We start from the raw sequence: 26,664 nt of genomic DNA, 5'->3' as shown, positions 1-26,664 counted from the left end.
CCCTTGAGTGGAGGCCCAGCATCAAGCCAGCACTGGCCCAGTCTGAGAGTTAGCTGCTATCTAGGGTCCTGAGTCCTTTGGAGAGGCAAGCATCTGAGGCCAGCCTTGGATTTGGGAAAGGTCAGTGGGCAATTCCATCGCAGAAGAACTCTGCAGTGCAAGAAGGGGAAAAATAAGGCAAGCTTTCCCTGGCGTGGAAGAGTAAAGGGCAGAGGGTGGACCAGTGCTTTTAATGCTGCATGTCATCAGGTAGCTGCTCGCAAAGGGCCAGCCTCTTCTTGGAAGTTTTTGTTGGTGATCTCCACCAATTCCAGTTTGTTTTTCCTTTGTATTATTCTTAGCACCAAAATAGAAGACACTTCTCCCGTGTCTCCTCAGAGCACCCCATGCCTACCTCTGTTTTGTCAATAGGATGCTATATTACAGCTCAGCATCTCCTCATCTCTGTGCCTCGCCAGGACGTAAGGAGGCAGGCGTCATATCTCTTATCTCTGGAGTCTCAGCACTATCTCAGCATATCGCAGTAGTGTGCATAAGACCCCCAATCTCTCATCTGCAAATTCCACATTCACAAAGGTCTGGAAACCTCGAGCTTTCTTTCAACTCATTTTGCAGAAAACCCTGGGCTAGATGTTGTCAGGGTTGCAAAGTCAAAATGTAGAAGCAGAGTGGGAACAGCAGACTCAAATACATGGCGAAACAGAACAGAACCACCGGGCAAGGCAGGCAGCAAGCTGCTGAGTATGAGGGGAAGAGTGAGGCGTGAGTGACACATTCTGAGATGAGCTCTGAAGAGACCTGAGGGGCCAGGTGGCACTTAAGCTGGGTTTAAATTGTAGATAAAGGGGTGGGGTGGGGAGATAATCGTGGGACAGCATGGTTTTCTATTTCCCTTACTTTTTATAGACCTATTGCTCTCTTTCCATTAAGCTTTCAATCTCTCCCAGGGCTAGGATCTTAGTCCCGTTTCTTACATTCTGTCCACTGTACACAGAAAATGCAGTCATCTCTCAGAATGTTCCCATTCAATAAGAAATTATTCTGGGACTTACACACAGAATGTGCTTGAGAAGATTTTCTTGAATGAATAAGAACTTAAGGGCCTGTAATTTGTTTTCATTCATAAACTTTATTTTTGGAGCAGTTTTAGGTTCCAGTAAAATAAGAGGAAAATACAGAGTATTCTCATAGACCCCTTTTCCCACTGCCCCACAGCCTCCCCAACTGTTGACATTCCACACCCACGTGGTGCAGCTATTACACCAACCTACATGGACGCGTCATTATGTGGATGCCCGTTTGTCCTTGCATTCTCTCTTATTCAAGAGTAACAGAGGAGGCAGACGAGGACGGCATGTCTTGCTCTGATTCAGCGGCCTCTCTTTCCTCCCCCTACTTAGAGGTTCCTGGTCTGCAGAGAAACTTGCCCAGACGCAAAGCCACAGAGTAGAGACAGCAGGATCACAAGCTTTAAAAGGTGTAAGCAGCTGGACGCGATGGCTCATGCCTGTAATTCCAGCACTTTGGCAGGCTGAGGTGGGCAGATCACCAGAGGTTAGGAGTTAGAGAACAGCCTGGACAGCATGGCAAAACCCTGTCTCTACTAATAATACAAAAAATTAGCTGGGCGTAGTGGCAGGCGCTTGTAATCCCAGCTACTCGGGAGGCTGAGGCACGAGAATCGCTTGAACCCGGGCATCAGAGGTTGGCAGTGAGCTGATATCGCACCACTGCACTCCCTGGGCGGCAGAGTGAGACTCCAAAAAGAAGAAAAAAATAGATGTAAGCACCGAGAAGGCAGAGAGCGCTTCCGTGTGCAATAGAGGGAGACATGTAGGCATAGATATTAAAGATGGAAAAGACCTCTGGGATCAGTTCCCTCCCTCAGGGTCCAGAGCCGGGGAAGTATTCACGGAACTGCTGCCTCTGATGTCTCATTGACTGACCGCAGTCAAAACCACACATTTTTCACCAGCTCCTGGGGCAGCTGAGGCCAAGTGATCTGTTCTCCCATGAGTGTGGCCTCAAGAACAGAGGTACTGACGCCACCAGCCCCTTGAAGTGTTTTGTTCTTTACAGTTTGAAAAGCACATTTAAAGTATCGTTGCAGCTTCACCACACCCTAGTGTGCAGGGTGCTTCGGGGTCTTCAAATCTCACAGGTGAGAGAGCTTCAGGGAGCGAGGCGATAGCCCTTCATCGCACTGGGTGAGGGAGTTGAGCTACACCCTGTATACTGAGCCCTCAGCCCAGGCTTTCTGTAGGGCATGGTGGGTGGATCATTGACTTCAGGGTCCTCTGGCCACTGCTTGTGATAATATCAGATCAATTGTATTTAGTTTAACATTCATAATGAGAAAAAAAGTAGTCATCCTCCTGAAGTATGGTGTTTTAATTTATGTATAGCAAGAAATATTTCTGAGTCAAATACTGTTAGGAAAAGTTTAAGCATAGATGTTTACCTCGAACCCTCTCCAAGTCTTCAATATACTAATGTGATCAGGATGCAATATTTGACCGTAATTCCGTTTCTGGCAGAGCATCTTGATTGGGGGATGCAGCAACAGAATTGGGGGACATATGGCTGCTTTTCTCTCCAGGGCTCAGCTCTGAGCTGTCCTCCACAGAGGGTCTCATAGGAGCTTGGAGGAGGAAAGATGGAAAACTGAAATCTCCAAGAATAGGCTAAAAGGAACTGAGTTATTCAGGCATAATAAGAAGAAGACACTAGCAGGACATTGAAGTCAATTTTCCAATATGTGAGCATGTGAAGGATCCACTACATAGCGTGGTGGGTGAGGGGCTGTTCTTGCAAGTTGAATGCTCAGAGCCTGGCTTCCCTTCAGCCAACAGGACAGAACCGAATCAGTCGGCCTCAAGGAGCTTGCTGCATGAAGACAGGGAGCCTCTGGGGCCAGGAGCCAGGCAAGGCAGGGACTCAGCATCTCAGGGTTCTCAAAGGGTCCCACAGGACTCAGGTGGACCAGTTTGCATCCTGTACTGAGACAGGGGCCTGAACACAATGACCCATTCAGGTGGTTGTTGGCCTCAGGGTGCTGCAATAACGAGATTTTCTGTAGAAGCAGGTCTGAAAGACAGATGCTGCAGGATGAAGTGGGGGATGGAGACCTTGGGTGAATTCATTCACACCCAAACCAGGAGGGCCGGGGGGTGAGGGTGAGGGAGGGAGAGAGGAGGAAGACTCAGAGCAGAGTCATTTGAAAGAGCCCCGAAGCCACCGGGTGGAAAGTCACCCTGCGGGGAGCTGACCTTCCTCCCTCCTCCCGAGAGGCTCCAGCCGGCGCTGACCCTGGGTCTTAGCTCTGTGGCCTGTGAGAAAAGAGGCAAAAACCAGCTCCTCGTGCCTCGAAACCTTGCTGCCAACATCTGAGGGCAGGCCTTGATCTCTGGGTCTGGGCACCCCCCCTTATTCCTTCCTGACCTTTCATCCATGAAGCTGGGACAGATGATGTGGGGTAGGGTGGTGAAGAGGGACGGGGGATGCAAAGAAACAAAAGGAAAATCATGAAGGGAGACTGGGCCCTGGGGATGGGTTACTTGCAAAATCCTGAGTTTCATTAAATATAGAAAGGTAGGATGAAAAAATAATATTCACTCATTGTTACAGTTTCAAAGTCGGAAGCTGGCCTTGATTTCAAAGAACTTGTGTGTAATGTGATGCATGGCTTTCTCTTCTGTCTCTTTTTATAGGTAAGTGACATTTCATTCTGCTCATCCCCAAGGCAAAGTTGGATGTTTTTAAAGTGGAAAAAAAAATGAGCGGAAAAAGAAACGGGGAAGGTGGGAAGAGGTGGAAGTGGAAGGGCACAGGTAGGTGCATACTCAATTCTTCATCTTTTGCACAGACTGGTGGGGGTCTTCCCCCCAGATTCGGTGGAGAATCCTTTCCTCAGGACGGAAGGTCCAGACGGTGACTGTGGCTGTTGAGATGATGATGGCTTTGCTCTTTGAAAGGGGTTTGTCTTGTGACACAATGGCCAGCACTTTTGCTAAAAGGTCTTTCCTGGGTGAAGTTTCAAGTCAGAAAGGATTTGAGGTTTTGCACCCTAATGCTATGTGTCAGCTACATTGCTGGGAGTAGGGCCTAGAGGAAGTAGGGAGAAATGTTCTGGATTAAAACATTCCAGGAAGGAAAATCAAGAACAAGGAAGGATGTCATTCCTGACATGGTCAGGCAGAAAATGGTTTGGAAATTTCTGAACAGAAAGGAGGTTTGTGGGAAAACTGAGATCTTGTACATTAAGAATTTTTTTACTTAATTTTATGGTCTGTCCAACTACTGTCAATGTATTTTTCTATTCCTGCCTGGTCGCAGAGGCTGAAACATCACTTATTTTCTCTTTAGCATGAGGCAGAGTAGCTTTCTAAAGGAGCTGGGGGCTGGTTTGTCATTGTAGTCACTATACCTTTTCTTGGTCAGTCAAGAAAGGCGTTTTGAAGTTCCAGACTAGTTTTGACTTTCTACTGCTCTTAAATATAATTGCTTTCCCCTAAGAGTAGAGTGAAAATGCTCTTTTTTTTCCACCTGTGAGTTGCCAACAATCCACTGATATAATTGACTGATGGCTCTGTCCCACATGTATTTGTTATTTTCCTTGAGAGAGAGAGAAACGTAAACCATTCTATTTAACAGTCTATAAATCCAGACCGGAAACATAAAACTCAATTCAATAAAAATATTGAACATACTCAGTTTTATCTTATGTCCAATTAAAGGAGATCAACAGAATGAAGTGGGGGCTGGGTTAGCAGAAAGGGGAAAAAGACAAAAACAATTTCAACTGTGTCTAAGGCCTCAGAGGAAATGCTCTCGCACACACACGAGAGATAAATCTATAGGCTTCGGAAATCTTCGAAAGAGACAAAAATACTAGAGTTTGTTCCTGAAAGTGTATAATTCTATTTCTATCATTTGAATACACAGATGTTCTTTAAATCTTCTTTCCCTTGCTTTTCATAAAGAGGGGGCATAAAAGAAAACTCAAAACCCAGCTTCCCCCTCTAAATTAGGAAAAGTGTCACCGTATGTTGAAAATCACAAAGCGTCTTTTTTCATGATGCCATGTCCCCGTCCTGTGGTCTTTCATTTCCTCCGAAGACACTGTGACTCATGTCAGATTTACACGGCTGCAGACACACCTGGGAATGCTTCTTGGTATTTGCCATGCATAATGGGGAAAATTAAGCTGCCATGTATCTGGCTCCTAGCCCGAGCAAGGGCTGTGCACCACCCCCAACCTGCTTTGAAAGGGAAGAAGATCTACAACCAGGAAGCACTCCTAGAAGCTGCCCAACATGGCAATAAGAAAGTGGGTTCTTAGCCACGTGGCTTCCTGCAGTCCCTCTGCCACTGCCAAGGCCTGTGGATCAAGGCTGATGGAGTCACTGATTTAGCGGGAACATTCGTGTCTTTTTGAGTGTGTTCACAGAATAAGGGCTGCAACATAATTGCTCCCTGGTCTTGAGGTCCCCCCTTTTCTGCATAGGGTAGGCATTGCGTGGATGAAAGGGGACGACCTTCCCTCCTGGCTCCCTGTGGACCTCAGAGCTTGCCTTGTCAGCTCGTGGCAGGGAACGCTGAGGGGCCCAGCTTATTGTGATGGATGAAGGCAGTCCCTCAGAATTTCCCATTAATAAGGAGGTAATAGAGTATATGTTAATTTTACAAGAACATTTTCCACAGAGTATATAAGTACACGGGATATATTTGAATAGTTTTAATATGCTATGATTCTTGGAACCATGGGAATGAAATTCTATTTGCACCTACCTAATAAACAATACATTCCCCAGCACTACTGGGCCCTGGTGGAATAAGAGGACAAGGGGTCGTGTTTACACGCACACCCCCCCAACACACAAACACTGGCACGTGCTCATACACACATTCATATTCTTACATGCATACTCACAGAACTGCGATTGTGCCTTTGAAAGGTGACGAGGAGCAAAGACATTTTTTCAGAATTAGAGCTGGCCTCTCAGTGTTGTTTCCCCAGATACATGTGTCCTGTTTCGTCACCCTCATCGCTCACCGAACGCCTGGCCCCGTCGCTGTGTTTAACTTCACAGCTTGGCTGCTGAATGCGCCAGGCTCTTCATTTGCTTGGAATCCATCGATCTGGCCGTCTCCCTAGCGCCAGTGCCCCAGGTTGGCACAGTTAATCATCTTGGGTCCAACATTGATCTCTGTCACTCCATTCCTCTCTCTGCCTCGGGTCCTGAGGCTTTCCTTGACCCCTCTGTCTGTCTGCAGCAGGGGCCGGGCCACTGAAACGGTGTCTGCTTCTCAGCTCTGGTTCTCTAGCTTTGAGGGAGCAGCAGTGAGTGTGAGGGGGACTGTGTGCACCACTACTAGCAGAGATGGAAACAAAGAAATGTGTGGTCTTCAATAGCAAGTCACACCCTTGCCAGCCCTGGCAAAGCCGGCTTTGAGGACTGAGGATTGCTGGGATTCCCTCTCTCTCTTTGGACAAGGATGTTTTTGTAACCATTTTTTTTTTTTTTTTTTTTTTTTTTTAGCTAAGCCTTACTAAGAGTCAGACACCTTACTAAACAATACACACAGATTTATCTTATTTTCAAAGCAATTCTATGATACTGGTTTTCTCATCCTCTTCTTACAAACAAGGAAATCCAGACTTAAAGCGATGAGATTATTTGCCCAAGGTCACTTGACCTTGAAGCTTGAATTAGAACTTGTGTCTATCTGACTACAGTATTTGTGCACTTAACTGCTTTGGGATGAAAATCCTATCCCAAAAGAGCAGAGGGTGACAGGAAAGGAAAGTCTCTGGACCACCCTGGGCTTGCTCCCCTCTAGCTTTGCAGATCAACCAAACTCTTGACTGCTAGGCCTCTCTGGACAGGGCTCCAGTGGAGCCAGCACAGGCAGGTGACAAAGAGCCGGGCCCAGATTTAGAAGAACCCAGTTTGAGACCTGCATCTGTTACCAATTTGCTGTGTGCCCTTGGGCAATTTATTAAATTCTCTGAACCTCTCAACATGAGGACAGAAGCATGTCAGTGTAATACTGTATAAGCTTAACCAGAGACCAAGTACCTGTAAAAGGATGCTCTGACAATATTTAATAATTATCATTACTTGAAAAATTCCCTTTCACCATGGCCTTCCAAATTTCTGAATCTAGTTCTTGATTTTTCTAATGAGGTCTAGAATTTTTGCCAACGCAAGGAACAGTTCTTGGCAGCTTTCTGCATCTTCACTTCCTTTCAATACCAGGCCTAGTGGAGAGCAAAATTAGCCTGCCAATCACTCAGAGGCGTATGGGCCCCAGGAAATTAAATTCCCTCTCTCTCCAGCTGTCTATCCCCAGTGCCAGGTACCAAATGAACACGCGCCATACATTGCAGTTCCCGTGTCTTCTTCTTCCTATATGTTAATTTGATAATTTTAGTAAAATAAACCAAGTAGATTTGAGATGTAGTTCATTATCCCCAAAGTCAAGAGATTATAGAATGCCGTTAGTCAGAAGGGGACCACTGCTCTCTTCCGCTGATTTTTTTTTTTTTTTTAAGATTTTAATATTTCCTTTTTCCAGCAACATTTAAAAGCCACTCTTTTACATCTGTTGCCATCCTTTAATGACAGACAGAATAAAGGGACGATTGTTACTCAGAGAAGCTAAACAAAGGGACTAGGATCACTTGGCTCATCCTCGTGTGTGCCTGACTTTGAACTCCTGGAGCCCATATCCTCCGCGCCTCTGTTGGGCACCAGAGACAGGACCCACAGAACTGCTTCCTGCAGCCACGGATGGGTACCCAACAAGCCTTAGGGAGAACCGTGCTCTAAATGCCATCTGTGTTTGCCAGTGGCATTCACGCGTTCCCTCCTGTCCCTCAGGGAAATTAAGAAGGGATCTCCTCTCAAGGCTGACACCTGGAGTCAGCGGCTTCCTGTTACCCATCCTTCCCACGCCTCATCTCTGGAGTGAGTTATCTTAATCCTGACATTTGCCCAGTCATTCAGAATGTAAACCTTTTTGTACTACAGGGTAAAAAATATTTTGGGTAAACAGTGATTGCATTGATGTGAAAAGCCAAGTAGAGATCCCTGGTAAGGGAAGGATAAAGAGCTTTGTCCATACTGTTTGGTCACTGTTATGGGCTGAACAGGATCTTTCCAAAATTTACATGTTGAAGTCCTGACCTCCAGTAATTCAGAAGGTGACTGTATTGGGAGATACTTAAAGAGGTGATTAGGGCAAAAAGAGGTCATCTGGCTGGGCCCGAATCCAACATGACTGATGTCCTTATAGAAAGCGATGGGGACACAGCACACAGGGTGGAGAGTTCATGCGAAGACACAGAAAGGAGGCGACCATTTGCAAGAGATGCCTGAGAGGAAACTGATGCTGCCGACATATTGATCTTGAACTTCTAACCTGCAGAGTGCAAGGAAATAAATCTCTGTTGCCTAAGCTACCCAGTCTAGGGTATTTTGTGATGGCAGCCCTAGCAAACTAAAAAAGTCACAAAATGCATCCATCTAGACTCAGTCCCAATGTCTGGGAACAAGCAGAACTGGCCGTCAGCCTCGGAAAGGAGGCAGGCTTCCGAGACAAATTCCCGCCCCACCGTATTTTGCCTGACTTTTGTCAATTTCCCATGTTGATCTCCAGTTTCCTTATCTGTGCGCTGGGTATGATATATATCTCAATGCTGTTTTGAAAATTAATTGAGATAAGGAATAATAAATAGTTTAAGACACACATTGCTCAATATCCAGTTTTGCTAACTCTATTTCTCTTAATGGTCATAGGAATAAAAATATACAGTAAATGTGACATTGTAATGTGTAGTCTATACTAGGCTACATATTCACTAAGGTCACTGCATCAGTCTGGAGTATTTTTTTCTCCTGGTAATTGGAGACAACACATCTGTTCTGAGGCTTCAGTGCCCAGGGCTACTGAATTCCTCAACCTATGGTCCAGTGACTGAGTGAGGCCCGCCCTCCACCCTTCACCCTGCCTATCACTCCTTAGCTCTCAGCATTACTGCCATGGGAGAAGCAGTGCCTTAGAATATGGCTCATGAGACGTCCACACCCTGGCCCTGCCTCCTGTCTTATAATTGCCAGAGGTTTCCTTTATTTCAATGAAACTTACAGTTACAAACAGCTAAGGCCAGATTCAAGGATTCACTTCTAATGACTAGCTTCACTGAAGAAGAGATCATTGACCATAAACACATAATATACGACAAATGCACAAGGCGTTGTGAGGGTAGAAGACCACCGGTCTGCCCCCAGCCTGGTCTACCCCATTGGAGCCATGCCTGCAACCACCCCTCCCAGAACAGAGGATCCCAGAATGAAGAGACATACTCGACAAACACATCCGATTCTGGCATCCTGAGATGGGAGATGCCTATGATCTCTGGGCAGAGGTTGGCTGAAAGCCAAGTAGCACTGGATGACATTCCCAGAGTGCCCCACCCACAACAGGGCCCTCAGCCTCTCTGGTCCACAAATGGATAAGATCAGTGCAACAGAGATGGCCAGGCTCCTGGCGAAGGACTCACAAAGCGGCACTCACTCAAGGCTGGTGACACACTACCATTCCAGTGGGACGATGTACTAGGGACAAGGGCATTCTTTTTCAGCTGTGGCTGGGATCAACATTTCTGGAAGCTGAGCTATTGGTCTGTGCCTGGGTGAGTAAAGATCCAGGTCTCACGTCTGAGAGATTCAGTTCTATGCACTGGGGTCTGGGGCCATGTGATGTTCTCTAAGGAACGGACTTGGAGGCCTCGGGGACTCTAGCAGAGGGGGAGGGCTTTGGCTGGCCCCTTGCTCCATGCCGTGGCCTTGGTCCTCACGATTATGCTGCAAGGAAGTAAGTGGGTTTCAGGGCTGGCTTATTGGATCTTGCCATCTCGCCTCTGTGCCCTACCTGGGATTCCTTCATTTAAAAGCTGCCTTTTCCCTTAAAGAGGAAGACCCCAATTCTGGGCAGAATCTACAAAGCCTGTGGATCCTGGCCTCTGCTTGCTCTCCAGCTCTGCTCCTCCGTGGCTTGTTCTTGTTCCAGCCACATGGGCTTTGTAGTAGTCTTTCCTCCTTCTGCCTAGAGAGCACTTCCGGTCCCTCTGTTCCTGGGTGACCCTCAGGACTCTTAATAATTCAATGGAAGACCCTTCCTTGTGAAAGTATTCCTGATCCACAGGCTGGGTTCTCACCCTCGAATCCACCCTTTTTCTTCCGTGCATTTGTTTTGCTTTGAACGTAAGCATTTATCAGTGCTCTGATTCCAGCTCCCCAGTAGGGCAGCAGCCCCATGACAGCAGGTGATACACCTACTTTTGTCCCCAGTGAGCTTCCCAGAACCTGGAACCACATGAGTACTAATTCTGGTCATGGAGGGACCCAGATAGTTTCCTGCCTTATAGCATGTGTTCAGCCTCAAGCGTCTTTCAACAGGAATAGCCCACGAGTGAAACGTCCCTGAGCAGACCTTGAGACCTTGAGACCTTGAGGGCTTGTCACCCTGATCTCACCTTAGAACCACCGTGGAACTTTTAAACCCATAGACGCCCTCCCCACACGCCTGAGATTCCAACTCAAACAGTCTGGGTGGGCCCGGGCATCTGCAGGTGTCTCCTCTGTGCTGCCAGGATTGGGACCCACTGCCTGGAGACACCGTCTCTTCCCACTGCTGGGTTTTGATTAGTTGAACTCCAAGGGCACCTTTCTTCCAAGCTCCTAATAGTCATCGTTGCCGCACACTGTGTGATCCACTTCTGGTGCTTTCTGTGGCTTGAGCCTCGTAATGATGAGAGATAGCTTTTGTCATTCCTATTTTGTGGTTGAGAAGCCGCAGCCAGGGGAGGTTAAGTATCTTGAACAAGGCCTTGCAACTCGCATGAGAAGAGGCAGGATTTGAACTTGTGCCAATGGAACACGAGCCTGGGCTATTAGTGTCTACATTATATCACCTTACGTTCTTGTGGCAGAGGACTTTGGAAGCACTTTGTGTCATGCATGTATGTGTGCATGTATATCTACATCTATCTATCTATCTATCTATCTATCAATCAATCAATATCTTCTACAGCATTTACTATCAGCTATCTATCTATCTATCTATCTATCAATCAATCAATCAATATCTTCTACAGCATTTACTATCAGCAATGCCTGGATACTCCTAAAGATTCCCAGGTAGTACTACTAATTGTGAGTGGAGATTAAAAAAAAAAAAAAAAAACACCTTGATTATATGTTGCAAGTCCCTGAGTGCTTGGGCTATGCCCCCTCACCTGCTCGTAGCCTTGAGTGGTGAAAGGACAGCACCCGCGTGGCCACCACAAGCTCTCCTGGCCCTTTCCCTGTTGGACAGGAACAAAGGGGAAGATATAATGAGTCTGAAGCAGAGACTTAAGATGACTCCTTTATTCCCCCTTCTAATCCCCAATTTCAGACAAACATGGGGCCCAGAAGTGAGTGAGGGAATTAAATGAAGGAACACAATTTCTCCCTGTCATTGAACTCTGACTAATGAGTCTATTTCTGGGTAATAAGAAGGAGCAGGAAGTGACAAGGCAGTGTAATGAATTAGTGGCCCAGAACCTCGTTAGTCAGAATAATCTTTCCACAAAAGATAAATGATGCAAGCATTAATTATAAAGCCAGGGTGGAAATGCATCCCATTATTTGGCTTCCTAAGAAATCTATCCCAGTTATTATGAGGAATTTCAAACAACAACAATAATAATAATAAAGTAGGGCTCAGTGAGAACTTGGGGAGACTCGTTCCACTAGTGGTGGCCGGTAGGGGGAGCACAGCCCTTCTGCTTTCGAAAGGGGCCGGAGCCTGGGGAAGCGACCCTGCCCCTCTGGGGTTTGTCGAGTCCCTGTCCTGGCTTCTCTGCGCCTTGTAGGGTTGGTCATTCAGGGCCATCCACTCTAGTCATCAAGATCCAGATGAGGTGAGGAGTTTAACTAGAACATTCTCCCCATCCAGAGAGAGAGAGAGAGAGAGAGAACAAAGCTGAGGGTTTTCCAGGAACTCTGGCATCTTAAAAGGGGTCAGAGATCAAAATCATGGAGGAAATAGAGGTTAAGAGGTCAGACTCTGGAATCAGCCAGGCTGAAACCCTGGCTCGCTGGGCTTGGAAAAGTCCCGTAGCCTGGTTTCTTCCTCTGAGAACTGGTGATACCAGAGGCATCTGGTTAAGGAGGTTTTTCGTGAGCATTAAGTGAGGTGTGCATGTGAGATACTCAGTGTTTCACAGATACCATTGATGATGTGTTTTTAATGCAGAGTGAAGGTTGTAGAGCTGGAAGGCACGCTAGGGGCATTGAAGGAGGCTCTCTTGTTGCACAGGTGAGTGGGGAGACCAGCTTCACTCAGCAATTCAGCAGCGGGGGCACTGAGGCTCCCGGCTCCAGGTGAGGCTCTGTCATCTCAGGATGTTTTTCATAGCCTGGATTTTTGGTCACAGCACAGAAAGGGAACAGCAGGGGAAAGGGAGGAAGCTAAATCAGTCTCGAGAAATGCGGTTGCTGAGGCCATTCCTCAGGAGAGCAAATAAACCAGTATTAAAAACTATAAAAAAGTATCCTGCAGCGCCTCGGTAATAAACTTGTCCATGACTTCGCGGCTTACAGGGTCCCAGCTTCTAAAGATTTGAGCTGTCTCTTGCCCTCAAAGGGGTCGGGGAAGTCATTTGCTGAAGGGAGAGAAGTTTGAAGCAAAGATCTGGTGCTCTCTGGAGCCTCCTTCCAGGTGGCATCCGACTGAAGTGGAGGCTGGGAGCTGCTTTTGTTTTGAAGGCTTTGTTGGTGTCTAACTGGCAACTCTTGGTAATGAGAGAAGAAAAAAACAATTAATTGGAAATGAATTTTAATTGTCTCTGACTTCTCATTTGTAGGCTATTAAAATGAGATCCCTAGTAAAATATCACATCAGCTGCCTCACTCCAAGGTAACAGAAGGCACCCCAAAAGCTCCTCTCTCGCCACGTGCAGTACCCACTCCACCGTCATCCCTTTTGGCAAAAAGTGGGCTTGTAGCTTTTCAGCAAAATGAACCAAAGAGGGAAAAATAGAAAAGAATTGCTCTCAAATCTTTCCCTTTTCTTTCCTCTTTCTTTCTCTTTCTTTCTCTCTCTCTCTCTTTTCCTTCCTTCCTTCCTTCCTTCCTTCCTTCCTTCCTTCCTTCCTTTTTCTTTCTTTCTCTCTGTCTTTCTTTCTCTTTCTTTCCTTCTTTCTCTCTCTCTTTCTTTCTTGTACATTTATTTATTATCACTAAGGAACGCATGCCTGCATTCGTTTATTATTCTGTGGCTGGCTGTTTCGTTCCCGTTTCCAAGTGCTGTGGCAAGGTGGCTTGGAGAGCAGAGCTCCACCGGGGCTGGGCCTTCTGTGCCAGCTGCTCACTCTCTACCTGGAATTGAGGCTCTAGTGGGGCTGGGTGAGGCCAAGGGAAATGGACACGCGGTACTGGGGCAGGAGATGAGGCGGGGAGGGCCTGAGAGTCGAGGGCTAGGACTCCTATGTCCCCTTCTCCTTCCTACCTCACTTGCTCCTCTAACCCACTGGGTCAGGGAGGTTTGTTTCTCAGACATGGATGCTGTCTGAGCGGCACAGCCCTTCTTGGAGGCCTCGGATCTAAGCTAAAACCACCTCTGACACTGCTCAGCGAGGTGGCTTTGTGATGGGAGCCAGCCCCTTCCCCTCTGCTCCCTCTGTCAGCAATCCTAGGTATTCACTCAGTAGATGCTAAAGGCCCGGGGCCCAGGAGGCTCCCAGAGAATGCGGCCCCCAGCCCCTTCTGAAAACAGATGTCCTTTCCTCTGCTTCACCAACGGCAGATGCTCCCCTCTTCCTCCAGCTCTGTCCTTTCTCACTCCATCCTCCCTTCTCTTTTTACCACCCCCATCGTCTTTCTTCTGACCCTTTCTCCCAGCCCTGTTTCTCTCCAAGCAAAAGCGCCAGGAATTCCTCCCTTAACAGGCTCTGCTCAAGAACTTACTGGGAGGCTTTTGGGTCTTGCCTTTCTAGGTAAGGTCTGCTCTCAGCAACTTTACGGATGCCAGGAAGGAGCCATTTCTATCTCCCCCAGGCAGAGGCATAATCAGCCTGGAAGGCCAGTTCCACCCCTTGGCTCCCTGGGGCGCTATCTCGCGACTATACTCACCGTCCCTGCCCAACCCCATCACTGCGCAATTTATTTATGGAAGGCCAGGGACACCTGTCTCCGTCCTTCTAAATTACCTGCATATTCAGGGGATCAACCACAGCTCCTGCTTGCACAGGCCTTATCAGCTCTGGGCTTGCAGAGAATGCGGTTGAATCAATGTTAGCTCTGGGCTGGCAGGGTCTACCAGCGGCTGCCCTCACCCTCCTCTGGAGCCCACACTGGGCTGGGCATATCTGCGACTTGGCAGAGGTGGCAAATGGCTCGGAGCCCTGTGAGAACCGCCAAGAGTCAGCGGTATAAGAAGCAGAGGCCTTGGGCAAATTCACAGGCCACTGGAGAGTGACAAAGTGCCCATCAAGAGTGGTCGATCAAAGAAGTGGCATCAGAAGTGGCAAAGAGAAGTGTATCCCCTGAGTTTGCCTCAGAATAAGGACCTGGACACCTGGTGGAGGCAATGATTTCTGTTGATTTGAGAGCTAAGGCCCCTCTGAAGGTTAAGTCAAGGTTTGGGGGCTCCAAACCTTGGACACCAGCAAGTGCTTGGCTCAGGGACAAAAAGGCCCTTGTCCTGGCTCCACCTGAGAGCGCTGGGCTGGCTGTTGGCTGCCCCCTGGCTGCACCGCCACTCAGCAGCAGATGGCCAGGGGCCCGCAGTGTGGCCTCTCTGTGTTCCTCTCCACGTGCCCATCCCTTTCTCTTTGTCTTTCTACACAAATTGCCTGTTTCTGGAGTGGACTCGGCTTTCCACACCATGGGTCCGGGAGGACCAGCCTTCTTGGCAGGTGTGGGAGGAACAAGCCTGAGTGGTGCTGTCCCTCCCTCCCCACCAGGAACAGAGCAGCAAGGGGACCCTTGGACGTTCCCCCTCTGGGGAGGCCTCAAAGCATGGCACAGGCCCAAATGTATTCAGGGTTCAGGCAGGGATGTCAGCAAGCCAGGCTTCTGGGGCCAGGTGAAGGCAGAGGCGGCCGACTTGAGCAAATGAGCCTCCTTTGAAGGTATCGCACACTGACCGAGGATGCTGGGCCTGCTTCATGAAGCACACGTGGGCGTGTTTGGACGAGCGCTGTGTGGCTCTGCAGCTCCGAGGAAGCCGCATCAGACACCCCAGACAGCTGGAGTGCCTCACCCTTTCAGTCTCCCTGGGATTCCAGGCCATTCTCTTCTGCCTGGCCTCTTCCTATTCACCCATCAGACCAGGCTCAAACCCACCTTGTCTTTGTTCATGGTGCTCTGGGCTGGCATTAGTTGTATGACAGAATATTTATTCATATATGTATTTTCCCACTAGACTACTGGTGCCAACAGGAAAGGGACATAATTCTTCTCAGGTATTTAGTACTCCTGGTATGTAGTAGGACTTCTGTGGAGGCTTGTGGAATTCAAACACCTATGGACCGGCCTTGGCCTCTTCTTTCTGGCCTTCAAAAGAAAGGCTTTGTGATAACTTCTCCTTTACAACAGAGAAGACCATGGCGCCGGGGTGGGAGTGGGGAGTGGCTGTGTTCCTCTCTGTTTTAGGCTTCAGCCTAAAAACAGATGGGGATGGATAAGAGGGCTGGGGAGGGCAGGAGGGTCAGAAAACTCCTGAGGTTTCTGGTGGTAAATTGTGAGTACAACAATGGGGTCAAGAAGGTGACCCCAGAACCCTTGCTGGGCGCCCACTGGGGTACAGCTGGTGACCACGGGGATGCTCAGGGCTGCCTGTGGGCTCCTGACGGAGTGGAGAGACTTGCAGTTGACCAGCCCATCTCCACTAACTTGGAAAGATGCCTGCCTGAGAGGACAAGGGAGGCTGGTGGGCTTCTCTGAGCAGGGCATTATGGTGGCCCCCAAAGGATCACAGGGCCCTTTCCGCCAGATCAACACTAGTGCTTCTGCCAGGCCCCAGCCTGTACTTCGTAAGAACTGCAAGTTCTGTCCTCATTGTCTGTGTGTGTTAGTTTCAATGTGTGTGTCTTTCTTCTTATCGCCTTGTCATCTGGGTCACCTGCCCACCTCTGGACACAGCTTGCATTTAAATATGGGGCCAGACAGTGACGTGATGCATTTAGGGGGTGATGCTTGCTGCTCTAATTTTGTCTGCTTTTGGGAACTCTGCAGAAATGCTCTTCCATCCCTCACCAGGAACAGTGCTGGACAAATGGTGCTAAAGGGACCTGTGCCTTGGGGGGCCCAGGTGACACCTGAGACCCCTCTGCAGACAGCACGGCAGCCTCTCTCTTGGCTCTCCCTCCTGAGGTTGGAGAACAGAGATCTTACGTTTGCAGAAGGCCTTTTAAAACAAAGTGCCAGAACAAGGATTTGACATCACCAGTGAGGGAAAAAAAATCATTTTTGCCCACCACTCTACTCCCCCGTCTGTTGGTGTCACACTCTGATGGGTTGAAAGGCAGCACAAAGAGAAATAGGGTGGGGAGATGATGGCAACTCAGGGAGATAATTGACTTCAGAAATGCTATGTCTTGGACGTAGGAAGAAAACAAGTGAAAATATGTTATTTTACAACCTTGATACTCCTGACCTCATGGAAAAAACATATACACACAGCGTAAGGGTGGGCAGGTAGACAAGAGGAAGGGTCCTAGCACGGGGTGCGGGTGCCCTCACGTGGCCGTGAGAAGTAGTGCCACACACACGTTCCCTTTCCCAGAGAAGCAGACATGCTGCACAAGTGCTTGGCCACGGCCTACATTGAAACTGGAAAGAGCTCACTGAAAAGGAATGCAGTTCATAAAAAGTCTTCCTTCTCTACCCAAGACTTTCTTGTCACTCCTAGGGCTGTCATTCTTGAAAAGGAGAGGCTGGTATCGTAGGAAGAAAGCTCAATCCTAAAGCTCAGTTTGGTGTTTGTGACTTAGCAGCGGCACAAGTCTCATATTTGTCGCCTGTAAAGTGATCAGCGTGACCTGGACAGTGCTTCTGCTTCCCTGCAGCTGGGATGCTCTGGCCTTGAGGATGCTGAAACACCAGAGAGCTGGCAACTCGCTGGTATCAGTCGGGCGGGAGAACTCTTTGTGTGGATTGCTTTATTTCGTTTGAAGTCATTCAGTGCTACGATTGTAGTCTTTCTCTAGTTCCCATGAATCTGGTGTTGGCTCAGTGTAACAGAACTAGCCTTATTGTTCCCATTTGCAGTTACAAGAATATTGCCATTGTTATTTGCAAGCTTGATTTCCCTGTCTGGTTACCTGTAACACTGCTTCTCTGAAACTCTCTGAAAGAGAGAAAAACCTTCCCCGCGGGATATAGGTTATCAGGCACCTAAACTCATTGCAGCTCCAAGACATGTACTCGCAGAAGGTTCATGAACAGATGACAGCCTGAGCTCTGGATTAGGGACCCAGATGTGGGGCTCATAGTTTGCGGTGTTTGGTCTTATATTCTCCCTTTCATCTGGCTCTTCATACAGCCCCTCACTTGCTGCTAGAAAAGAAAGCTCCCAGTGTGCCAGATGGATTCCAAAGTCCCATTTCCTGCATTCATCCCACCATATTTAAAGACTCTGTTCTTTTCAAATGCTTAGCCCGTGTGAGCGGACCTCAACCTTCACGTAGCACCCCGTCTTCCTGATCCTGCCTGAGCTTCCAGATCTCCAGTTCCATCTTTACTTTGGTTCTTGTATAAGACGAAGAGAGCATTTATCTTTTCTGTTTAAACCCTTGGGATATTTCTGTTTAGCAACACAGCAATTTCGGGCAGCTACACAGTTTTATTAAGTGTATTAAACAGCGGAGTAGCTCATCTGTTGTCGACTGGCTGTCTTGGCTCAATCCCAATATATCATGGGTGGTTTTCCCAGCACATTTTTAAATTCTTATTACTGACTGGGATATGATTTCACAAATGTTATTATAATAATTCATTAGTATCTGACATAACCAGTAATACAGACTGAACCTTTGCCAAATGCATTGTTATAACCTTTTGGGAATGGTGGCCACATTCATTAATCATTGCTTGTTGAGTGCCTACTATGAGCAAGAGAATTTGCGTTTTTCATTCTTTCATTTCTCATGACAGTCCAAGAAGGGAGGTAGGATTACCTCATTTTAACCAAAGGAGACCCTGAGGCCAAGGGAGGCTGAGCAGCGCACTCAAGTTCTTGCAGCTGCTCTATCCTAGAGGAGACCAAATTCACACCCAGCTTGGACTCCAAAGTTTGTACATTTCTCATCATGACCCTCCACCCACAGACTGTCTGTGTGCGAAATTCCACGGAGGGCCTTGACTCAGAAGACCCTCTGCCAGCATTTTGTCTGTGGTTTTTATGTGTCTTCTCAGATGAAGGTGACTCAAGAATTTAGGCAGAGGATGTTTTCCATTTAAATCCCCCAAAATAAAATGGCCGTGTTTCTAGAAGAGAGAAAAGCTCAGGCTTCTGCTTGACTTTGCTTCCAGGGGCAAGAACTGGGGTCCAGATCCATAATCTTGGAGAGTCTTTTATGGCTTTCACATTTGGTGTTGACAGAACTGGCCAGCAAACCACTTGGACCAATGGTTTCACCCTTAGAAGCTTAACTGGGTAGACCCGTGTCACCTTAGAAACTTAACCAAGTAGGTCTCTGTCACCTTAGAAACTTAACCAAGGAGGTCCCTGTCACCGTGGAAACTTAACCGGGTAGGCCTGTGTCACCTTAGAAACTTAACCGGGTAGGCCCGTGTCACTTTAGAAGCTTAACCAGGTAAGCCCGTGTCACCTTAGAAGCTTAACCAGGTAGGCCCGTGTCACCTTAGAAGCTTAACCAGGTAGGCCTGTGTCACCATGGGACACGACTGACATTTAGTCAAATTTTGAAATGAGAGCCTTGAAGCTGAACCCTTGCCTTGCTCTTCTAGAGAATTTGATTTTTAGTAAGAGGCTCTTGGAAGAGACAAAGGTCCATTTTGTCTCCAAAACAGGTGAACATAGGGAAGAGAAACTGAAAAAGGAGGTGTTTAGAGCACACAACTGTTTTCAAATATTTAAGTGTTTGGTAGAAAAGGAAGGAGATGTTTTCTGTATAATTACATAAAGCAAAACCAAGACTGATGGACAGAAGTTATTTGGGAGCAATCTGTTCTTATTAAGGAAATTTTAAGGGTCTAAGCTACCCAAAGAAGTGAAGGACTGCGTTGGAGTTTTTCTAGCACTGAGGGGGTGTGTGTGTATGTGTCTGTGCCTTTGTACATGCATGTGTGGGCGTATGCCTGTGTGTGCTCATGCATGTGAGACTGTGAACCTACATATGCACATAGTGGAGGGAGCGTGTAAGAGACAGAGGTTTTATCAGATGACCTTCACAATTCTATATTTGCAGGAAGTCGATGATTAAATTTTTTAACCTGGGCCTTCAGGCACCACAATTAGCCATTGGAGAGAGATTTGCTCAAGAAGTGTGCCTGGTGTACTTTTTCTTCATTGAAAATTTTAAACCTTCAAAAAGGTAACAAAAGTAGTATATTGAACAACTTCCCTCCATATTTACTCTGCATCTCCTAGGAACAAGGTGTCCTCTTCCCGTAGCCACGACACAATGCCTGAATTCCAGAAACTTAGCCCAGATCTACTTCAGCCTCTGGAGTAGTCTGAATAATGTCTGTTATTACCGTCGCCCCACAATGGACCCGTCCACTTAGCGGCGTTCTGTCGCCACATCTCTTTAGACTCTTTGAATCTGGAGCAGTGCTGTTGCCTTTTTCTTGCCTGACACTGACATTTTTGATGATGATAGACTGATCGGTAGTGTTGGGTGCTTTTCAGATGTTGCCCAAATCACCAGCAGCTAGATCTTCCTCTGGCATCTAATATATATGGAAACCGTACGGTGGGTTGGGAGGAACTCTGTGTGCTGGTGGCCCCAGGCCCCCGAGCCCTGCCCTGCTTGCAAGCACAACTTATGTGAGAGGCAGGGAGTGCCAGGAATGGATGCTCAAGGCCTGAAGTCTGTCCTGCCACTTGAGGCCATTTGAGTTTGCGCAGATCACCCCGCTCCCGTGGAGGTCCACTTCCTCCTCTCTGCAGGGAGGACCTTTCATGGCAGTGATGGGAATTATGCGGTATATTACAGGTGGAAGTCCTTAAACTCTAGCAAAGTGCTAGACCAATGCGACAGTTTAGTATTTATTTTTAATATATCAGCGAGGTGCCTGAAGCTAGAACTGCATAGTGAGATTGACAAGTCTATGAGGAAAACTATAGGGAAATGATGAAAGCTGGGCTGGCCAGGCAGGACGGCTGCATACGCCGCCACACTTGGCCCTGAGTTCTTCTCCAGGCGTCAGATGTGACCTCTCTGTGTCCACTTCTAAAGGCTTCAGTTCCAGCAATGCCCGTGGCTTATTGAGCAATTACAGAGGGTCAAGCGCTTTGCCAAGAGAAGCCCAAATTCTCATAAGAATCCAGAAAGTTCCTGTGAGCTCTATGTTAAGATGCAGAGATAAAGTTTCAGCGAGGTTATGCCATTTGCTCAACTGCATGCACTCAGGAAGTGTCAGGACTGAGCAGCAGCAGTGCCCCTGCAGAGGCCTGGCATCCCTTGTCCCCTCCACTCCTCCTACGCCATCCTTGGTGGCCTTATAACACAGAGCCTTGTGACACACAGCTGGTCAGCAAGCCCTACTGTAAAGTCACAGGATTGATTTGAATCTGCAAGTGATCAGCTCTCCTGAAGCAGGACCTTGTCTCTTCACTGATATGCAGATGTATGCTAATAGGCTCCAGCATCACCCTTCCATCCATGACCTTCTCAGCTTTATTTATTTACTGACTTGATGAAGTGAAGAGGCCAGAGAACTAAGGAATTCATGAGCCTTGTAGCTTCCAGGGGCCCCTGGTAACAAACTCTGTCCCTCCCTTTTCCTGCCTGGGGCCCAGATTGGACTGGGGTTTGAGGGAGGAGAGAACACAGGTGTCCTGACCATGTGCTGATGAGGCCCTGGACAGTCTTCTAAGAGCACACCCTGGGCACTCCTGAGTTGTCTCCATGTGGGTTTCAGCGGGGTCCGGTGGCTGGATGGCCTGTCCCTCACAGGGATGGGTGGCTCAGCCCTCTGGCTCTGGGCAGTGCCCAGGTCTGGCACAGCACTGACCACTTGGCTTTCTGCTCTCTGGTATTTCTGCTCCATTCCACACAGAAGCCAGGAGGGCAGCTGAGGCTCCAAGAGCAAGGTCTTCTGAGCCCTGCTTGATCATGGCGGAGAAAGAGAAAGCATTTGAAACAGATGCCCTTCCTCTTGTAGTCCCCCTCCCGGCCTGGAGTCGTGAGACACAGGAAAGGCCTGACTACCGGGGCTGGGAGTTTTAGACATTCTTACCCAATGCCGCTACATGTCACAGTTCCTCAAAGGCATTGCTCTTTTCTTTCTTCTCTCTTTCTCACTTCCTCTCCTCCCACTTCTTTCTTTGGCAAGAGCCCTTGGAGCTCCTGTTTCTTTTCCACCTTGGGGAAGAGTTTGTCACTGTATCTGTCCACCTTCTATGATTGACCCTCTTGTGTCTGGACTTCTGACCCTCCATGTGAAACAGAGGCATGGCCAGAAGTGAGGATAGACCAAGGCTGTTGGGGGCGGGGCCCGCATATCAGTGCATGGAAAGAGAACAGTTCACAAGCCCTGCAAGCAGCTACCTTCAACTAACACGTCCGTCTTCTCGCACGCAGCTTCCTCTGACCTCATTTTATCATCGTTATTGCAGCTATCATGTTACACAATTGCTTTTAAGATAAAAAATATCTCATTTCTGGAGAAAGTGCTCATGGAGAGCAGCTGCTGTCCCTGTCCACTCTCTTCTCTGTTTGTGCTCCGTGCCCACTCAGGGCTGGAATCCCCTCCAGGCCACCATCGTTTGCTCCACGATCTGCTCACAAATGGAAGTCAGCCCCCTTGACATTTGGGAATCTGCTGCCTCCCTCATCAGAACCTGCTCCCTGCAGGTCTTCACCCATCTCCTCCCCTGTGCTTGGGTCCAGGTGGCCCCCATGTGCAAAGACAGAGGAGGACGTTCCGTGCCTGAAGAGAACAAAGTGCAATGGAAAGAAGTAGGGAGGGGGAGCCTGTGGAGTCAAGTCCAAACTCTGGGTGAAATAGAGGAAAGGGTTGTCACCGTGCCTGCCAATCCCAATCATTTTTGGTGCTTTAGGAGGTACTGGGTTGAGAAGGATTCCAAAATTGAGTCCGGGCTCCACAAGATAGGCAGCCGTGATTGATTGCTAATGCCTGCGTGGGCGCGGACACAGAATTGCATGCTGCCTGCCCAGCTTTCAGCGGTGCCTCTCCCAGGAGCTCATCGCTGTGCTTCTGACCATGCTTCTCCCTCTGCATTTGTGTCCAGTTTGTGCCATTTCCCTCTGATGGTTTCTAGACCAACTAGTGCCCCCTAGTAAGGTAGTAAGAAATATTGTAAAAATGTTACAGCATCTGTATCACTTAAAACATCTTTGAAACGTAAAATCTTGGGTCTCACCACAAATAATACTGACTTGGAAACTCTGGGGTGAGCTCCAGAGAGCTGGGTTCTGACAGCCCTCCCAGTCATCCTGATGCAGGCCGACGTTTGAGAACCACTGTGTTAGGAGAATTGCGAGGCATGGGCTTTGCGATGGAGAAGGCTAGTGCTGGTGTTGGACTAACTCCTTTTTTGTTTTTGACAAAGTCATGCAAAGGTAAATCTACTAGTTTAGGATTCTCTGGGTGAAGCGCCTTGAGAAAGAACTATATTTTATAGCAATATTCGGCGGCAGATTTTTATCGAGCTTCAGTAAATCCCTCCTGGACAGGGGGAGATGAGGCTCTCTGGGTGACTGCATGATGTGACCCCAGACAAAGACAGTCCAGGGGCCCTGACCCCACGTCGTCCTCTGGTATTTACGTCTCTGTGTCGGCCATCACAGCACCTTGTCCTCCCTCACCAAGGGTTGGCCTGCTCATGAAATTGACATTTTGGATTTTACTGAAATGAATTAGAAAAGATACCAGATATGGGCTGTTAGAGAAAAACAGGAATACCTAATAACATGAACTTTTCTGTGGATTTGAGCACGTCTGTGTGTGTGTCTGTGTACTTGTCTGTGTGTGTGTTTTCTGTGTCTGTGTGTGCCTGTGTGTGTGTGTGCATCTGTGTAGGCCTGTGTGTCTCTGTGTCGGTGTGAGAGATCATGTCTGTGTCTGTGCCTGTGTGTGTGCATCTGTGTCGGCCTGTGTGCCTGTGTCTGTGTGTGAGATCGTATCTGTGTCTGTGTGCGCCTGTGTGTGTGTGTCTCTGTGTGGGGTGTGTGAGATCATGTCTGTGTCTGTGTGCGCCTGTGTGTGTGTGTCTGTGTAGGCCTGTGTGTCTCTGTGTCGGTGTGTGAGATCATGTCTGTGTCAGTGTCTGTGTGTCTGTGTGTGTGCATCTGTGTAGGCCTGTGTGCCTGTGTCTGTGTGTGAGATCATGTCTGTGTCTGTGTGCGCCTGTGTGTGTGTGTGTCTGTGTAGGCCTGTGTGTCTCTGTGTCGGTGTGTGAGATCATGTCTGTGTCAGTGTCTGTGTGTGTGTCTGTGTGTGTGCATCTGTGTGTAGGCCTGTGTGCCTGTGTCTGTGTGAGATCATGTCTGTGTCTGTGTGCGCCTGTGTGTGTGTGTGTGTAGGCCTGTGTGTCTCTGTGTCGGTGTGTGAGATCATGTCTGTGTCAGTGTCTGTGAGTGTCTGTGTGAGCGTGCATGTCTCTGTCTCTGTGCCTGTGTCTGTGTATGTGCCTGTGAGTGCCTGTGTGTGTGAGCATGAGTGTCTCTGTGTGTGTGTGCCTGTGTCTGTGTATGTGCCTGTGAGTGAGCATGTGTGCCTCTGTGTCTGTGTCTTCTGGGTCTGTGAGTGCCTGTGTGTGTGTGAGCATGCATGAAGCTGTCTGTGTGTGTCTCCTTGTGTGTGTGTGTGTTTCTGTGTTGCTCTGTATGTGTGCATCTGTGTGTGCCTGTATGTGTGAACATGTGTGCATCTGTGTGTTTGTGTCTCCTTGTATGTGTGAGCATGTGTGTGACTGTGTATCTGTCCCCATGTGGTTTCTGTGTCTCTCTGTGTGTGCCTGTGTCTGTGTGTGTGTGTGTGTCTGCATGTGTGTGAGCATGTGTGTGTCTCTGTGTATGTCTCCTCGTGTGTATGTGTCTATGTTTGGGTGTACGTCTCCTTGTGTGTGTGTATGAGCATGTGTGCATCTGTGTCTGTGAGTGTGTGTGTGGTGGGAGCATGTATGCGTCTGTGTCTATGTGTATGTCTCCTTGTGTGTGTGTGGTGAGAGCATGTGTGTGTCTGTCTGTGTGTGTGTCTCCCTGTGTGTGTGAGCGTGCGTGTGTCTGTGTCTGTGTGTGTGTCTCCCTGTGTGTGTGTGAGCGTGCATGTGTCTGTGTCTGCGTGTATATCTCCCTGTGTGTGTGAGCATGTGTGCGTCTGTGTCTGTGTGTGTGTCTCCCTGTGTGTGTGAGCATGTGTGTGTCTGTGTCTGTGTGTGTCTCCTTGCATGTGTCTCTGTGCGTGGCTGTGTGTGTCTGTATGTGTCTGTGTGTGTGTGTATGTTCTCACCCTCACCCTGTGGCTAGAGAATCCGGCTAAGTGAAAAGCAATTTTTAGGCTGAGCTGACCAGTCCTTCCAATCTCAAGTGCTGTCTCTGGAAAAAGCACATCCAGGACGCAGCCCCCAGGGCTTCAGGCAGAACCGACGCACCCACTGACACCTTTCAGCCGCCCTCCATGGGCAGTGGCTGGGTCATCGCTGGGTCCTCTCCCCGGCGCGAGCGACGCCTGGGCTGTCTCCTGCAGTGTCTCACCCGTTCCTGATCTGAACGCCTTCCTCTGTCAGCTGCTGATAGAGGCAGCACTGTTGGCATGCTGTAGAGCGGAGGAGCCTCTGTGTTCCTTCCTGGAAAATGGGGCAATACTTGTCTGGAAGGTTGTTGTGGGGACTAGTCTAAGAATCTCTGCACAAAAACAGCAACTGTGGTTGCAGTCCACAGCGGGTGCTCTGCAAGGACCCCGAAGGACCAATTCAGAAGAGCCTCTGCGTGTTCCTGCTGTCCTAACACCGTCAGTTGTCAGTTGCGGGGAGTCGCGGGAGGCTGAGGGTCTGCCCTCCTTGTAGCGTGGGTGCAGCTGCAGAGCTGGAGAGCGGTGCCCTCTCCCCTGCCAGCCTGCTCGGGACTGTGCCCCTGGGTGGGGAACAGGGACCCTGCCGGCCTTAAACACTGCAAAGCTGAGGAGCCCGGCGTGAGTCCGATTCTCACTTCCCCTGGAGGCCACTGACACCGAGATCAAGTCCTTCCTTGTTACTCCACTCTGAGTGCGTCTCTGCTGCGATTTGCTCTCAGCGTCTGCACTGAAAGTTGCCCGCATCCATTCAGTTCTGACAGCCATATCGAAATCAGCTCCCTCTCGGTGCTGGATCCCCTCTGGTTCCTGGGGCCCCAAGAGAGGGGCCGACCCAGTACCTACTGGATCATGGTGGCAGCCGCTGTTTCCTGGGAAGCATGTTGTGCCCACACTGGCTCTGCCCATTTTACCTACCAGCTGGGACTGAGGTGTGAAATGAGATTAGCTGGAAAAGGCAGGTAGATGCCGTACACACCCCAACACCAGCTCCCCACCATTCTCCCTATCACACAAGCACAAGCAAGGATGCAGGCCTGTACTGCTTTCTAGGAATTCTGTGGCGAAAATAACAACCCACACTCATCTGCACAGCAATTATTCTTCATTATAACTGAACTTTCCCTCTAAAAGCAAAGCTTCCCTTTCTTACTGCAAAACCCAACCAGAAGGTCTGCATGGTTTATTCCTAATCGAAAGAAGGATGCTAACAGCTCCCTGGCAGAGCATCGCTCTCTGCGCTTCAGCAGCCCCCGCCTTTGTTTCTCTGCTTTTTGCTCCTCTGAAGTGAGGCGAGAAAGGGACTGGGGATGCATACATCACAGGAGCCCCGCTGGCAGGGCTGTCTGCAGCGGGCCACTGTGCAGGATGCACGAGAGGAGGGGAACATCCCCTGCCCTCCGGCTCTGGTACCTAAGTCTCCTCTTGGGGAATGAAGGGATAATGCAACAGGCTCCAGAAGGAGTCTGACCAGGTTGATGCTTTAGGAGCCAAGAGTGGAGGTGAAGGGGAGGAGGCACATCAAGGGGGCCGATGGACCCTAATTTTGCATGATAGAGTGGGTTTGTAGTTGCAGAAATAGACCCCAGATGTGTCCAAGGTTCACTCTGTCAATGTGTTCACACTAAACCTGCCCTGCAGACGACCAGAACATGAATAAAAAATCCTGTCATGATTGCTGTGGAGGGGTCTGGCATGAGTGAGGCGACCTGATCCCCATGCCAGCATTCATGCTCATATTTGGGGGGCTGCAGGGCAATGCCAAAGAGCAGGTGGCTGCTTTAGAGGAAGGTCCCCTGAGGTGCCTCTGGGTTGTCCTTTGTCATCGGAGCTGATGGCCTCCCAGGCTGACTTCTCCCCAGGGTCTTCCTGGTGTGTGCTG

At 48.8% G+C, this 26,664-nt stretch overlaps 1 protein-coding gene across 9 annotated transcripts in view; it reads left to right on the top strand.

Moving 5' to 3' along the window:
- Positions 1-26,664, top strand: part of NTM (neurotrimin) — a 1,410,016-nt gene that overhangs the window by 727,115 nt on the left and 656,237 nt on the right. For 4 of the 9 annotated variants that reach the window (XM_031653874.1, XM_031653875.1, XM_031653876.1 and 1 more), the window contains exon 2: positions 3,711-3,830. The exons of the other annotated variants lie outside the window; for them this stretch is intronic. In XM_031653874.1, coding sequence (XP_031509734.1) covers positions 3,776-3,830 — 55 coding nt within the window. In that variant the 5' untranslated portion in view covers positions 3,711-3,775. The remainder of the gene's footprint in view (positions 1-3,710; positions 3,831-26,664) is intronic. 9 annotated transcript variants of the gene reach the window in all.

The sequence above is a fragment of the Papio anubis genome, chromosome 12, assembly GCF_008728515.1.
Source record: "Papio anubis isolate 15944 chromosome 12, Panubis1.0, whole genome shotgun sequence".
NCBI classification, from domain to species: domain Eukaryota; kingdom Metazoa; phylum Chordata; class Mammalia; order Primates; family Cercopithecidae; genus Papio; species Papio anubis.
The sequence above is the reverse complement of the archived record's forward strand: the minus strand, read 5'-3'. Positions and strand labels throughout refer to the sequence as shown.